The sequence below is a fragment of the Oncorhynchus keta genome, chromosome 4, assembly GCF_023373465.1.
Source record: "Oncorhynchus keta strain PuntledgeMale-10-30-2019 chromosome 4, Oket_V2, whole genome shotgun sequence".
NCBI lineage: Eukaryota > Metazoa > Chordata > Actinopteri > Salmoniformes > Salmonidae > Oncorhynchus > Oncorhynchus keta.
This window is the reverse complement of record NC_068424.1, coordinates 91,819-108,614: the sequence shown is the minus strand read 5'-3', so window position 1 is coordinate 108,614 and position 16,796 is coordinate 91,819. Positions and strand designations below refer to the sequence as shown.

Here is a 16,796-nt window from a genome sequence, read left to right as displayed (position 1 = left end):
ATGTCACCAGGTGGTGGTTAGAGGACCTGGTATGTCTGAATGTCACCAGGAGGTGGTTAGAGGACCTGGTATGTCTGAATGTCACCAGGTGGTGGTTAGAGGACCTGGTATGTCTGAATGTCACCAGGTGGTTAGAGGACCTGGTATGTCTGAATGTCACCAGGTGGTTAGAGGACCTGGTATGTCTGAATGTCACCAGGTGGTTAGAGGACCTGGTATGTCTGAATGTCACCAGGTGGTTAGAGGACCTGGTATGTCTGAATGTCACCAGGAGGTGGTTAGAGGACCTGGTATGTCTGAATGTCACCAGGAGGTGGTTAGAGGACCTGGTATGTCTGAATGTCACCAGGAGGTGGTTAGAGGACCTGGTATGTCTGAATGTCACCAGGAGGTGGTTAGAGGACCTGGTATGTCAATGTCACCAGGTGGTGGTTAGAGGACCTGGTATGTCTGAATGTCACCAGGAGGTGGTTAGAGGACCTGGTATGTCTGAATGTCACCAGGAGGTGGTTAGAGGACCTGGTATGTCTGAATGTCACCAGGAGGTGGTTAGAGGACCTGGTATGTCTGAATGTCACCAGGAGGTGGTTAGAGGACCTGGTATGTCTGAATGTCACCAGGAGGTGGTTAGAGGACCTGGTATGTCTGGTATGTCTGAATGTCAGGAGGTGGTTAGAGGACCTGGTATGTCTGAATGTCACCAGGAGGTGGTTAGAGGACCTGGTATGTCTGGTATGTCTGAATGTCACCAGGAGGTGGTTAGAGGACCTGGTATGTCTGAATGTCACCAGGAGGTGGTTAGAGGACCTGGTATGTCTGAATGTCACCAGGAGGTGGTTAGAGGACCTGGTATGTCTGGTATGTCTGAATGTCACCAGGAGGTGGTTAGAGGACCTGGTATGTCTGAATGTCACCAGGAGGTGGTTAGAGGACCTGGTATGTCTGGTATGTCTGAATGTCACCAGGAGGTGGTTAGAGGACCTGGTATGTCTGAATGTCACCAGGAGGTGGTTAGAGGACCTGGTATGTCTGAATGTCACCAGGAGGTGGTTAGAGGACCTGGTATGTCTGAATGTCACCAGGGGTCTATATTGGGGTGTAACTCACATCTGGGTACTTCCCTGTGGGGGCAGCTCTTCTCTGGGACTCGGCCCAGCGTACGGAGGTCGCTGTACTGTAGAGTGCTGTCTCCGTTGTAACTCCGGGTCTGACTGGATGGAACCAGCTGAAACAGGTTCTCCTGAGGCATGAAGCTCCGAGGGAACGTCCTCCGACCTAGACACACACACACGTTCATTTTTATGCATAACACGCAAACACACACAGTTCTAAGTACGTCAATGGATGTAAAAGCAAGCACACTACTAACTATCTCCCTCTGATGATGAAAGAGATTACGCATATTATGGACATGTTGGAACTGATGGATATTTGGAGGCTTAAAAACCTTGGAGGCGGCTTAATTAGGAGATGGGAGAGGCTTGCAGTGCGATCTGCATCACAAATAGAACCGACTTCTATTTTAGCCTTCAGCAACACAGACGCTCGTTGGCGTGCGCAATAATTCAATAATATAGATTTCTACATTTATTTTGCAACGCCCACAACGCGAGCAGTGTAGTCAGCCTGTTAGGGGAAGTGAGGCCTATCTGAGATATCTACTGCAGCCCTCATCCTCCACGTACAACACCTATTCTGACAGTCACATTCTGTTAAAGGTTTCAGTTCGCTGCAGCTAGTGACTGGAACGAGCTGCAACAAACACTCAAACTGGACAGTTTTATCTCAATCTCTTCATTCAAAGACTCAATTGGCAAATGTACTGCAAATTGAGAAATAATGTGACTAAACGTAATAAAATGAGGAAGAAACTATACTATGAAACAAACTTACCACATCTTCAATCTAAACCAACGAGAGTTGTGTGCCCTCAGGCCTGGAGGGAAGCTAAAGTCATTATGCTACCTAAGAATAGTAAAGCCCCTTGTACTGACTCAAATACCTGACCAATCAGCCTGTTACCAACCCTTATACCTTTTGGGAAAATTATGTTTGACCAGATAAAATGCTATTTTACTGTAAACAAATTGACAACAGAATGTCAGCACACGCATAGGGAAGGACATTCAACAAGCAGACTACTCAAATGAAGGATGATTGGCTGAGAGAAATTGATGATAAAATGATTGTGGGGGCTGTTAGACATTATTGATCCTCGTCTGCTGCTGGAAAAACATTACCGATCAACAGTTTGGGGTCACTACACATTTTTTTTTTGTCCATTAAAATACATCAAATTGATCAGAAATACAGTGTAGATATTGTTCATGTTGTAAATGACTAGTGATAGCTGGAAACGTCAGATTTTTTAAAATGGAATATTTACTTAGGCGTACAGAGGCCCATTATCAGCAACCATCACTCCAACCATCAATAGCCTTCATTTCTCAGAACAAGAATAGACTGTCGAGTTTCAAAAGAAATTTCTTTGCTTTCAAAAACAAGGAATTTCTAAGTGACCCCAAACATTTGAACGGTAGTGTGTGTGTTCTGGCTTTATATCCCCTGCTATTTTGTGGATAAAGAGTTACATGTTTAACAGAACACAGAGGGTGTTATTTAATAGAAGCATCATCCATGTATAATCAGGAATTCCCCAAGGCAGCTGTCTAGGCCCACTACCTTTTTCAATCTTTACTAATGACATGCCACTGGCCTTGACTAAAGCCAGTGTGTTTATGTATGCGGATGACTCAACACTATACACGTCAGCTACTACTGCAACACTTAACAAAGAGATGCAGTCAGTTTCAGAACGGGTGGCAAGGAATAAGGAATAAAACTAAAAGCATTGAATTTGGGACAATTCATTCACTAAACCCTAAACCTCAACTAAATCTTGTAATAAATAATGTAGAAATTGAGCAAGTTGAGGTGACTAAACTAGTAACCCTGGATTGTAAACATATTGACGCAACAGTATCTAAGATGGGGAGAAGTCTGTCCATAATAAAGCGATGCTCTGCCTTAACAACACTATCAACAAGGCAGGTCCTACAGGCCACAGAACAGGGCAGCACAGCTGGCACTTAAATGTACACGGAGAGCGAACATGAATAATATGCATGTAAATCTCTCATGACTCAAAGCGGAGGAGACTTGGATAATTTCTCCAGTTTCTCTGGACTAAAACCCAACTACGGATAAGCCAGGTATGGTTTGGGTCTCTAAAAGAATTGGTCTCCCGATTAAATGGGCAGATGGTGAAGTCGATGTGCCTGGTGTACATCATGCTGGAAAACTTTGATAGAAAACTCAGCAAAATATATATCATTTTTTAACTGTGGACAGGTAAACACATTTCTGGGAATATTACCCTGATTAATTCTCAGGTTACATGTTTATTCATGGCTCTACCCTGATTAATTCTCTAGTTCTCTCAGGTTTCATATTTATTCATGGCTCTACCCTTATTCATTCTCTAGTTCTCTCAGCCTACATGTTTATTCATGGCTCTACCCTGATTAATTCTCTAGTTCTCTCAGGTTACATGTTTATTCATGGCTCTACCCTGATTCATTCTCTAGTTCTCTCAGGTTACATGTTTATTCATGGCTCTACCCTGATTCATTCTCTAGTTCTCTCAGGTTTCATATTTCAAATCATATGGCTGGAATCTAATATACTGACAGACACACAGCAAATCATATGGCTGAAATCTAATATACTGACAGCGACAAAACAAAACAAAAGACAGGAAAAAATGTACAAGGGTATATTATTTGTAAACGAGAACGAAAAAAAAAAATCCGTTCTATAAATTCTGTTTCATCACGGCAGAGTCTGCACAAGGCTGACTGTTCAATGCCTCATATATTGGGCATTCTTTTTGTAGCAAGTATCTTATATAACAGCTTCCATTTAAACGGATGGATTGACGTGTCTGTTATACGTCAGTTCATAGACCCGATGCCAAGGTATTGGGACATCAAAGACCTGTCCCCAACTGACTAGAATATTATACAGTATCGCTGTGAAACTGATACATTTTACGATTTTGAAAAAGAAGCAGTATAACAGTTAGTCCAATCAGGGGAGGGTTGCTAGGGGAGGGGAGACAGGAAGCAGTATAACTATTAGCCTGTTAGTCCAATCAGGGGAGGGTTGCTAGGGAGGAGACAGGAAGCAGTATAACGATTAGTCTGTTAGTCCAATCAGGGGAGGGTTGCTAGTGGAGGGGAGACAGGAAGCAGTATTATGATTAGTATGTTAGTCCAATCAGGGGAAGGCTAGACAAGAAGCAGTATAACTATTAGTCTGTTAGTCCAATCAGGGGAGGGGAGACAGGAAGCAGTATAACTATTAGTCGGTTAGTCCAATCAGGGGAGGGGAGACAGGAAGCAGTATAACTATTAGTATGTTAGTCCAATCAGGGGAGGGGAGACAGGAAGCAGTATAACTATTAGCCTGTTAGTCCAATCAGGGGAGGGTTGCTAGTGGAGGGAGACAGAAAGCACTATAACTATTAGCCTGTTAGTCCAATCAGGGAGGGTTGCTAGTGGAGGGGAGACAGGAAGCAGTACAACTGTTAGTCCAATCAGGGAGGGAGACAGGAAGCAGTATAACTATTAGTATGTTAGTCCAATCAGGGGAGGGGAGACAGGAAGCAGTATAACTATTAGCCTGTTAGTCCAATCAGGGGAGGGTTGCTAGTGGAGGGGAGACAGGAAGCAGTATAACTGTTAGTCCAATCAGGGGAGGGGAGACAGGAAGCAGTATAACTGTTAGTCCAATCAGGGGAAGGCTAGACAAGAAGCAGTATAACTATTAGTCTGTTAGTCCAATTAGGGGAGGGGAGACAGGAAGAAGTATAACTATTAGCCTGTTAGTCCAATCAGGGGAGGGGAGACAGGAAGCAGTATAACTGTTAGTCCAATCAGGGGAGGGGAGACAGGAAGCAGTATAACTGTTAGTCAATTAGGGGAGGGGAGACAGGAAGCAGTATAACTATTAGTCTGTTAGTCCAATCAGGGGAGGGTTGCTAGTGGAGGGGAGACAGGAAGCAGTATAACTGTTAGTCCAATTAGGGGAGGGGAGACAGGAAGCAGTATAACTATTAGCCTGTTAGTCCAATCAGGGGAGGGTTGCTAGTGGAGGGGAGACAGAAAGCAGTATAACTGTTAGTCCAATCAGGGGAGGGGAGACAGGAAGCAGTATAACTGTTAGTCCAATCAGGGGAGGGGAGACAGGAAGCAGTGTAACTAATTGTACTGTTCTGGTGGTGTATACCTGAAGTATGGCTGAAGTGTCCTGTTGTTTATCAGTGTAAAAATCATCAAAAGTCCGAAGAGTAATTTGGAGTAGTAAGCCTATATGGATCCTAGCACTAGATGTCATCATAACTATTATTGTGTTAGAGGTTGAAACATATCTTCTATCTGGGAGTGATGGAGCAGCATCGTTCAGGAGAAAGCCCTCTTACTGTAACGACAGAGCAGCATCGTTCAGGAGAAAGCCCTCTTACTCTGGCCTGCTCGCCTCCCTACCACTGAGGAAGTACAGTTCCCGCTCAGCCCAGTCAAAACTGTTCGCTGCTCTGGCCCCCCAATGGTGGAACAAACTCCCTCACGACGCCAGGACAGCGGAGTCAATCACCACCTTCCGGAGACACCTGAAACCCCACCTCTTCAAGGAATACCTAGGATAGGATAAGTAATCCTTCTCACCCCCTTTTAAGATTTAGATGCACTATTGTAAAGTGATTATTCTACTGGATGTCATAAGGTGAATGCACCAATTTGTAAGTCGCTCTGGATAAGAGCGTCTGCTAAATGACTTAAATGTAATGTAAATGTAACGACAGAGCAGCATCGTTCAGGAGAAAGCCCTATTACTGTAACGACAGAGCAGCATCGTTCAGGAGAAAGCCCTCTTACTGTAACGACAGAGCAGCATCGTTCAGGAGAAAGCCCTCTTACTGTAACGACAGAGCAGCATCGTTCAGGAGAAAGCCCTCTTACTGTAACGACAGAGCAGCATCGTTCAGGAGAAAGCCCTCTTACTGTAACGACAGAGCAGCATCGTTCAGGAGAAAGCCCTCTTACTGTAACGACAGAGCAGCATCGTTCAGGAGAAAGCCCTCTTACTGTAACGACAGAGCAGCATCTTTCAGGAGAAAGCCCTCTTACTGTAACGACAGAGCAGCATCGTTCAGGAGAAAGCCCTCTTACTGTAACGACAGAGCAGCATCGTTCAGGAGAAAGCCCTCTTACTGTGTAACGACAGTGCAGCATCGTTCAGGAGAAAGCCCTCTTACCATCGCTGTAGTCTTTGCTGCCATTGGACAAGTGGAATTGACGAGGGAAAGTTCCTCCTTTACTGTGGCGCCCTGCAGGGGGAGCAGAGACAGAGAGTCAGTCAGCCAGCTGGTCAGTCAGCCAGTCATGTCCTACTAATGATTAGTTGAAGGCAGGAGGAAGGAGGGAGAACGTATTGCTGAAATAATGTTATGAAGCCTAACATCCTGGAGAGCTGAGATGACACATCAAATCATGTTTTATTAGTCACATGTGCCGAATACAACAGGTGTAGTAGACCTCACAGTGAAATGCTGAATACAACAGGTGTAGTAGACCTCACAGTGAAATGCTGAATACAACAGGTGTAGAAGACCTCACAGTGAAATGCTGAATACAACAGGTGTAGTAGACCTCACAGTGAAATGCTGAATACAACAGGTGTAGTAGACCTCACAGTGAAATGCTGAATACAACAGGTGTAGTAGACCTCACAGTGAAATGCTGAATACAACAGGTGTAGTAGACCTTACAGTGAAATGCTGAATACAACAGGTGTAGAGACCTCACAGTGAAATGCTGAGACAACAGGTAGATGGGGAGACCTCACAGTGAAGATGGGGAGACAAGGAGGTGTAGATGGGGACCTCAGTGAAATGGAATACAACAGGTGTAGAGACCTCACAGTGACAAGGAGGAGTAATGGAATATAACAGGTGGTAGATGGGGAATACAACAGGTGTAGTAGACCTGTGAAATGGAGACAACAGGTGTAGGTAGATCACAGTGAAATGCTGAATACAACAGGTGTAGTAGACCTCACAGTGAAATAGATGGGGAGACAACAGGTGTAGTAGATGGGGTGAAATGCTGAGATAGAGGTAGAGGGGGGGAGACAAGGAGAGGTAGAGGGGGAGACAAGGAGAGGTAGATGGGGAGACAAGGAGGAGGTAGAGGGGGAGACAAGGAGGAGGTAGATGGGGAGACAAGGAGAGGTAGATGGGGAGACAAGGAGAGGTAGATGGGGAGACAAGGAGAGGTAGATGGGGAGACAAGGAGGAGGTAGATGGGGAGACAAGGAGGAGGTAGATGGGGAGACAAGGAGGAGGTAGAGGGGGAGACAAGGAGGAGGTAGATGGGGACAAGACAGGTAGGGGGAGACAAGGAGGGTAGAGGGGGAGACAAGGAGGAGGTAGATGGGGAGACAAGGAGAGGTAGAGGGGGAGACAAGGAGAGGTAGAGGGGGAGACAAGGAGAGGTAGATGGGGAGACAAGGAGAGGTAGATGGGGAGACAAGGAGAGGTAGATGGGGAGACAAGGAGGAGACAAGGAGGAGGTAGATGGGGAGACAAGGAGAGGTAGATGGGGAGACAAGGAGAGGTAGATGGGGAGACAAGGAGGAGGTAGATGGGGAGACAAGGAGAGGTAGATGGGGAGACAAGGAGAGGTAGATGGGGAGACAAGGAGAGGTAGAGGGGAGACAAGGAGGAGGTAGATGGGGAGACAAGGAGAGGTAGATGGGGAGACAAGGAGAGGTAGATGGGGAGACAAGGAGAGGTAGAGGGGAGACAAGGAGAGGTAGATGGGGAGACAAGGAGAAGGTAGATGGGGAGACAAGGAGAGGTAGAGGGGGAGACAAGGAGAGGTAGATGGGGAGACAAGGAGAGGTAGAGGGGGAGACAAGGAGAGGTAGAGGGGGAGACAAGGAGAGGTAGATGGGGAGACAAGGAGAGGTAGATGGGGAGACAAGGAGAGGTAGATGGGGAGACAAGGAGAGGTAGAGGGGGAGACAAGGAGAGGTAGATGGGGAGACAAGGAGAGGTAGAGGGGAGACAAGGAGAGGTAGAGGGGGAGACAAGGAGAGGTAGAGGGGGAGACAAGGAGAGGTAGAGGGGGAGACAAGGAGAGGTAGATGGGGAGACAAGGAGAGGTAGATGGGGAGACAAGGAGAGGTAGAGGGGGAGACAAGGAGAGGTAGAGGGGAGACAAGGAGGAGGTAGATGGGGAGACAAGGAGAGGTAGAGGGGGAGACAAGGAGAGGTAGAGGGGGAGACAAGGAGGGTAGAGGGGGAGACAAGGAGAGGTAGATGGGAGACAAGGAGAGGTAGATGGGGAGACAAGGAGAGGTAGATGGGGAGACAAGGAGAGGTAGATGGGGAGACAAGGAGGAGGTAGATGGGGGAGACAAGGAGAGGTAGAGGGGGAGACAAGGAGAGGTAGAGGGGGAGACAAGGAGAGGTAGAGGGGGAGACAAGGAGAAGGTAGAGGGGAGACAAGGAGGAGATAGATGGGGACAAGAGACAAGGAGGAGGTAGATGGGGAGACAAGGAGAGGTAGAGGGGGAGACAAGGAGAGGTAGAGGGGGAGACAAGGAGGTAGATGGGGAGACAAGGAGAGGTAGATGGGGAGACAAGGAGAGGTAGATGGGGAGACAAGGAGAGGTAGATGGGGAGACAAGGAGGAGGTAGATGGGGAGACAAGGAGAGGTAGAGGGGGAGACAAGGAGAGGTAGAGGGGGAGACAAGGAGAGGTAGATGGGGAGACAAGGAGAGGTAGATGGGGAGACAAGGAGAGGTAGATGGGGAGACAAGGAGAGGTAGATGGGGAGACAAGGAGAGGTAGAGGGGGAGACAAGGAGAGGTAGAGGGGGAGACAAGGAGAGGTAGATGGGGAGACAAGGAGAGGTAGATGGGGAGACAAGGAGAGGTAGAGGGGGAGACAAGGAGGGTAGAGGGGGAGACAAGGAGAGGTAGAGGGGGAGACAAGGAGAGGTAGAGGGGGAGACAAGGAGAGGTAGATGGGGAGACAAGGAGGAGGTAGATGGGGAGACAAGGAGAGGTAGATGGGGAGACAAGGAGAGGTAGATGGGGAGACAAGGAGAGGTAGATGGGGAGACAAGGAGAGGTAGATGGGGAGACAAGGAGAGGTAGATGGGGAGACAAGGAGAGGTAGATGGGGAGACAAGGAGAGGTAGATGGGGAGACAAGGAGAGGTAGAGGGGGAGACAAGGAGAGGTAGATGGGGAGACAAGGAGAGGTAGATCATTGAGATTAAAACCTATTCTCCAAGAGAGACAAGGAGAATAGCATCAAACAAGGAGAGGTAGTCAGGGGAGACAATTAGATCATATAAGACAAGGAGGAGGTAGATGGGGAGACATTGAGCAGGTAGATGGGAACCCATACCTGGAGTCCTAGAGTTGGGCTCAGACAAGGAGTCTCGGTAGTTCTGGGAAAAAGGAGGGGTGAGAAGGAAAAGGAGAGGTAGAGGGAAACAAGGAGAGGTAGATGAGAAACAAGAGAGAGGTAGAGGGAGACAAGGAGAGGTAGAGGGGAGACAAGAGAGAGAAATGAGAGAGAGAGACAAGGAGAGGTAGAGGAGGAGACAAGGAGGAGAGAGAGAAACAAGGAATGGTAGAGGTGAAACAAGAACATTCAGAGGGAGACAAGGAGAGTAGATGGGAAAACAAGGAGGAGGTAGAGAATGGGGTAGAACACAGGAGAGGTAGATGGGGAGACAAGGAGATCTGTAGAAGGTTCCCAGACAAGGAGAGGTAGATCTGACAAGGAGAGGTTCCCAGATGGGGGAGAACAGAGGTAGTAATCTGGAGACAAGGAGAGGTAGATGGGGGAGACAGGTAACGTTTTATAACAAGGAAAAGGTGAGAACGTTTATAGACTTGAACAAGGAGGAGGTAGAACGACATAACACTTGTAATCTGTTCTTTAAAGGGGAGACAAGAAGGTAGATAACAAGGAATCTAGAGGGGAGACAAAGAGGTTCCCAGGGAGACAAGGAGGACTTGTAGATGGGGAGACAAAAGGTAGAACGAGACAGGAAAAGGTAGAGGGGAGAACAAGGAGAGGTTAAAAGGCTCCCAGAGGAGAGGTTTTATAGACAAGGAGGCTCTGTAGAGGGGAGACAAGGAGAGGTTTTATAACACTTGTAAGAGGTAGATGGGGAGACAAGGAGGTAGATGGGGAGACAAGGACTTGTAATCTGTTCTTTAAAGAGGTTCCCAGAACGGGAGACAAGGAATCTAGATGGGGAAAAGGCTCCCAGAACGTAGATAACACTTGGAAACAAGTAATCTGACTTTAAAAGGTTCCCAGAACGTTTTATAACACTTGATGGGGAATCTGCTCTTTAAAGGTAGAACGGAGATAAGGAGGAGGTGAATCTGTTCTTTAAAAAGGTTCCCAGAAGGTTTTATAACACTGGTAATCTGTTCAAAAGAGGTTCCCAGAACGTTTTATAAGGAGGTAATCTGCTCTTTAAAAGGTTCCCAGAACGTTTTATAACACTTGTAATCTGCTCTTTAAAGGTTCCCAGAACGTTTTATAACACTTGTAATCTGTTCTTTAAAAGGTTCCCAGAACGTTTTATAACACTTGTAATCTGTTCTTTAAAAGGCTCCCAGAACATTTTATAACACTTGTAATCTGTTCTTTAAAAAAACCGTTCCCAGAACGTTTTATAACACTTGTAATCTGCTCTTTAAAAGGTTCCCAGAACGTTTTATAACACAAAGTAATCTGTTCTTTAAAAGGCTCCCAGAACGTTTTATAACACTTGTAATCTGTTCTTTAAAGGTTCCCAGAACGTTTTATAACACTTGTAATCTGCTCTTTAAAAGGTTCCCAGAACGTTTTATAACACTTGTAATCTGTTCTTTAAAAGGTTCCCAGAACGTTTATAACACTTCTAATCTGCTCTTTAAAAAGGTTCCCAGAACGTTTTATAACAATTGTAATCTGTTCTTTAAAAGGCTCCCAGAACGTTTTATAACAGTCTGGTGGGGACATCATAAAGCTATGTTCCCAAAACAGTCCAGTTCTGCACTGGGCAAAACATTTTCTGTCATCAGTTATATGAAATGGTGCCAATTTTGTACAGTCACTACGTATGATGACTAGTAAGAATGGTGAAATCTCAGTTATTTATCATTTGATTGCTACTACATTTAGAAAGCATTTCAAAAAAAAACTTGTTGAATATAAAACAGATTATTCAGCACCTTTGTAGAAGGTATTCACAATATAAAACAGATTATTCAGCGCCTTCAGAAGGTATTCACACCTTTTGTTGAATATAAAACAGATTATTCAGCGCTCCCAGAAGGTTTATAACACTTTTGTTGAATATAAAACAGACTATTCAGCACCTTCAGAAGGTTTTCACACCCTTTTGTTGAGTATAAAACAGATGATTCAGCGCCTTAAAGGTATTCCAGAACGTTTTTGAGTATAAAACAGATGATTCATCTGCTCTTTAAAAGGTATTCACACCCTTTTTGATAAAACAGATTATTCTGTTCTTTCAAAGGTATTCCACCCGTTTTATATAAAACAGATTATTCAGCACTTTAAAGGTTCCAGAACGTTTGTTGAGTATAAAACAGATGATTCAGTTCTTTAGAAGGTATTCCCAGAACGTTTATAAAACAGAATTATTTCGCCTTAAAGGTTTCCCACGTTTTATAAACCGATTATTCACCTTCAGAAGGTATTCACACCCTTTTGTTGAATATAAAACAGATTATTCAGCACCTTCAGAAGGTATTCACACCCTTTGTTGAGTATAAAACAGATGATTCCCAGAAATTCACACCCTGCAGATGATTCAGCACCTGAAGGTAAAACACCCTTTTCTGTATAAAACAGTTATTGAAATGCGCCAATTTTGAAGGTATTCACACCCTTTGTTGAATATAAAATGATTATTCAGCGCCTTAGAAGGTTTATCATTTGATTGAATATAAAACATTATTCAGCGCATTTCAGAAGGTATTCCCCTTTTGTTGAATATAAAACAGACTATTCAGCACCTTCAGAAGGTATTCACACCCTTTTGTTGAATATAAAACAGATTATTCAGCACCTTCAGAAGGTATTCACACCCTTTTGTTGAATATAAAACAGATTATTCAGCACCTTCAGAAGGTATTCACACCCTTTTGTTGAATATAAAACAGATGACTTCAGCACCTTCAGAAGGTATTCACACCCTTTTGTTGAGTATAAAACAGATTATTCAGCACCTTCAGAAGGTATTCACACCCTTTTGTTGAGTATAAAACAGATTATTCAGCACCTTCAGAAGGTATTCACACCCTTTTGTTGAGTATAAAACAGACTATTCAGCGCCTTCAGAAGGTATTCACACCCTTTTGTTGAGTATAAAACAGATTATTCAGCACCTTCAGAAGGTATTCACACCCTTTTGTTGAATATAAAACAGATTATTCAGCACCTTCATAAGGTATTCACACCCTTTTGTTGAGTATAAAACAGATTATTCAGCACCTTCAGAAGGTATTCACACCCTTTTGTTGAGTATAAAACAGACTATTCAGCGCCTTCAGAAGGTATTCACACCCTTTTGTTGAGTATAAAACAGACTATTCAGCGCCTTCAGAAGGTAGTCACACCCTTTTGTTGAGTATAAAACAGACTATTCAGCGCCTTCAGAAGGTATTCACACCCTTTTGTTGAGTATAAAACAGATGATTCAGCACCTTCAGAAGGTATTCACATCCTTTTGTTGAATATAAAACAGATGATTCAGCGCCTTCAGAAGGTATTCACACCCTTTGACTTTTTCCATATTTTGTTGGGCTCTCGAGTGTCGCAGCGGTCTAAGGCACTGCATCGCAGTGCTCGAGGCGTCACTACAGACACCCTGGTTCGAATCCAGGCTGTATCACAACCGGCCGTGATTGGGAGTTCCATAAGAGCGGCGCACAATTGGCCCAGCGTCGTCCTGGTTTGGCCGGGGTGGGTACAACTTTTACAACTAGGCAAGTCAGTTAAGAACAAATTCTCATTTACAATGATGGCCTACCGGGGAACAGTGGGTTAACTGCCTTGTTCAGGGGCAGAACGACAGATTTTGACCTTGTCAGCTCGAGGATTCAATTCAGCAACCTTTCAGTTACTGGCCCAACGATCTAACCACTAGGCTACCTGCTGGTTACTGGCCCAATGCTCTAACCACTAGGCTACCTGCCCCTAACCACTAGGCTACCTGCCCTAACCACTGCACTAAACTACCTGCTCTAACCACTAGTCTACCTGCTGGTTACTGTCCCAACGCTCTAACCACTAGGCTCCTGCTGGAACCCCACTAACCACTAGCTACCTGCTGGTTACTGGCCCAAGACCTAACCACTAGCTCTAACCACTAGCTACCTGCTGGTTACTGGCCCAACGCTCTAACCACTAGGCTACCTGCTGGTTACTGGCCCACTAGGCTATGGCCCAACGCTCTAACCACTAGACTACCTGCTGGATACTGTCCCAACGCTCTAACCACTAGGCTACCTGCTAGTTACTGGCCCAACGCCCTTACCACTAGGCTACCTGCTCTAACCACTAGTCTACCTGCTGGTTACTGGCCCAACGCTCTAACCACTAGGCTACCTGCTGGTTACTGGCCCAATGCCTAACCACTAGGCTACCTGCTAGTTACTGGCCCAACGCCCCCTAACCACTAGGCTGCCTGCTGGTTACTGGCCCAACGCTCTAACCACTAGGCTACCTGCTAGTTACTGGCCCAACGCCCTAACCACTAGGCTGCCTGCTCTAACCACTAGGCTACCTGCTCTAACCACTAGGCTACCTGCCTAACCACTAGGCTACCTGCTAGTTACTGGCACAACACTAACCACTAGGCTACCTGCTCTAACCACTAGGCTACCTGCTGGTTACTGGCACAACACTAACCACTACCTGCTCTAACCACTAGGCTACCTGCTCTAACCACTAGTTGCTGGTTACTGGCACAACACTAACCACTAGCCCCTAACCACTAGGCTACCTGCTGGTTACTGGCACAACACTAACCACTAGGCTACCTGCTCTAACCACTAGGCTACCTGCCTAACCACTAGGCTGCCTGGCTACCTGCTGGTTACTGGCACCACTAACCACTAGGCTACCTGCCGCCCTGACTTGCCTAGTTTAAATAAAAGGTTAAATAAAATAAAAAATAAACAGGCCGAATTTAAAATGGATTAAATGTCAAAGTGGAATAATGTTTTTAGAATGTTTACAAAATAATAAAAAGGAAAATAAGTCCCTTAACAAGTCACAATTTGCATATGGACTCTGTGCAATAACAGTGTTTAACATTTGATCTCTGTTCTCCACACATACTATTATCTGTAAGGTCCCTCAGTCGAGCAGTGAACTACAAACACAGATTCAACCACAAAGACCAGGAGGTTTTCCAATGCCTCGAAAAGAAGGGCACCTATTGGTAGATGGGTAAAAAAAAAATAATACATTGAATATCCATTTGAACATGGTGAAGTTATTAATTACACTTTGGATGGTGTATCAATACACCCAGTCACTACAGAGATACAGGTGTCCTTCCTAACTCAGTTGCCAGAGAGGAAGGAAACCGCTCAGGGTTTCAACAATGAGGCCAATGGTGACTTTCCAATGGTTACAGTTAAATGGATGTGATAGGAGACAACTGTGGATGGATCAACACTGTAGCTACTCCACAATACTGACCTAAATAACAGAGTGAAATGAATAAAGCCTGTTCAGAATAAAAAATATTCATAAAAATGCACCCTGTTTGCAACAAGGCACTAAAGTTATACTGCAAAAAAAGACAACGCTATGGGTATGGAGGGAGTGCGTTATGGGTATGGAGGGAGTGCCTTATGGGTATGGAGGGAGTGCGTTATGGGTATGGAGGGAGTGCGTTATGGGTATGGAGGGAGTGCGTTATGGGTATGGAGGGAGTGCGTTATGGGTATGAAGGGAGTGCGTTATGGGTATGGAGGGAGTGCGTTATGGGTATGGAGGGAGTGCGTTATGGGTATGGAGGGAGTGCGTTATGGGTATGGAGGGAGTGCGTTATGGGTATGAGGGAGTGCGTTATGGGTATGGAGGGAGTGCGTTATGGGTATGGAGGGAGTGCGTTATGGGTATGGAGGGAGTGCCTTATGGGTATGAGGGAGTGCCTTATGGGTATGGAGGGAGTGCCTTATGGGTATGGAGGGAGTGCCTTATGGGTATGGAGGGAGTGCCTTATGGGTATGGAGGAGTGCCTTATGGTATGGAGGGAGTGCGTTATGGGTATGGAGGGAGTGCGTTATGGGTATGGAGGGAGTGCGTTATGGGTATGGAGGAGTGCGTTATGGGTATGGAGGGAGTGCGTTATGGGTATGGAGGAGTGCGTTATGGGTATGGAGGGAGTGCGTTATGGGTATGGAGGGAGTGCGTTATGGGTATGGAGGAGTGCGTTATGGGTATGGAGGGAGTGCGTTATGGGTATGAGGGAGTGCGTTATGGGTATGGAGGGAGTGCGTTATGGGTATGGAGGGAGTGCGTTATGGGTATGGAGGGAGTGCGTTATGGGTATGGAGGGAGTGCGTTATGGGTATGGAGGGAGTGCGTTATGGGTATGGAGGGAGTGCGTTATGGGTATGGAGGGAGTGCGTTATGGGTATGGAGGGAGTGCGTTATGGGTATGGAGGGAGTGCGTTATGGGTATGGAGGGAGTGCGTTATGGGTATGGAGGGAGTGCGTTATGGGTATGGAGGGAGTGCGTTATGGGTATGGAGGAGGCGTTATGGGTATGGAGGAGTGCGTTATGGGTATGGAGGGAGTGCGTTATGGGTATGGAGGGAGTGCGTTATGGGTATGGAGGGAGTGCGTTATGGGTATGGAGGGAGTGCGTTATGGGTATGGAGGGAGTGCGTTATGGGTATGGAGGGAGTGCGTTATGGGTATGGAGGGAGTGTGTTATGGGTATGGAGGGAGTGCGTTATGGGTATGGAGGAGTGCGTTATGGGTATGGAGGGAGTGCGTTATGGGTATGGAGGGAGTGCGTTATGGGTATGGAGGAGTGCGTTATGGGTATGGAGGGAGTGCGTTATGGGTATGGAGGGAGTGCGTTATGGGTATGGAGGGAGTGCGTTATGGGTATGGAGGGAGTGCGTTATGGGTATGGAGGGAGTGCGTTATGGGTATGGAGAGGGAGTGGAGGGATGGGTATGGAGGGAGTGTGTTATGGGTATGGAGGGAGTGTGTTATGGGTATGGAGGGAGTGTGTTATGGGTATGGAGGGAGTGTGTTATGGGTATGGAGGGGAGTGTGTTATGGGTATGGAGGGAGTGCGTTATGGGTATGGAGGGAGTGTGTTATGGGTATGGAGGGTTCAGTGCGTTATGGGTATGGAGGGAGTGTGTTATGGGTATGGAGGGAGTGTGTTATGGGTATGGAGGGAGTGTGTTATGGGTATGGAGGAGTGTGTTATGGGTATGCTTGTCGTCGGCAACGACTGGAGAGTTTCAAGATAAAACAAATAAACGAAACCCTGGTTCAGAGCTAAGCACAGACAGAGGAAACCCTGGTTCAGTCTGCTTTCCACCAGACACTGAGACATGAAGCACAGACAGAGAAACCCTGGTTCAGTCTGCTTTCCACCAGACACTGAGACATGAAGCACAGGTAGAGGAAAACCTGGTTCAGTCTGCTT

At 46.1% G+C, this 16,796-nt stretch overlaps 1 protein-coding gene across 1 annotated transcript in view; it reads right to left on the bottom strand.

The window, feature by feature from the left end:
- LOC118382476 (mitogen-activated protein kinase kinase kinase 3-like) overlaps positions 1-16,796 on the bottom strand; it is a 95,877-nt gene that overhangs the window by 16,752 nt on the left and 62,329 nt on the right. Inside the window, exons 13-15 of the mRNA XM_052498110.1 lie at positions 9,482-9,524; positions 6,317-6,388; positions 1,108-1,275 (exon numbers count right to left, since the gene is read on the bottom strand). Of these exons, the coding sequence (XP_052354070.1) occupies positions 1,108-1,275; positions 6,317-6,388; positions 9,482-9,524 (283 nt within the window). The remainder of the gene's footprint in view (positions 1-1,107; positions 1,276-6,316; positions 6,389-9,481; positions 9,525-16,796) is intronic.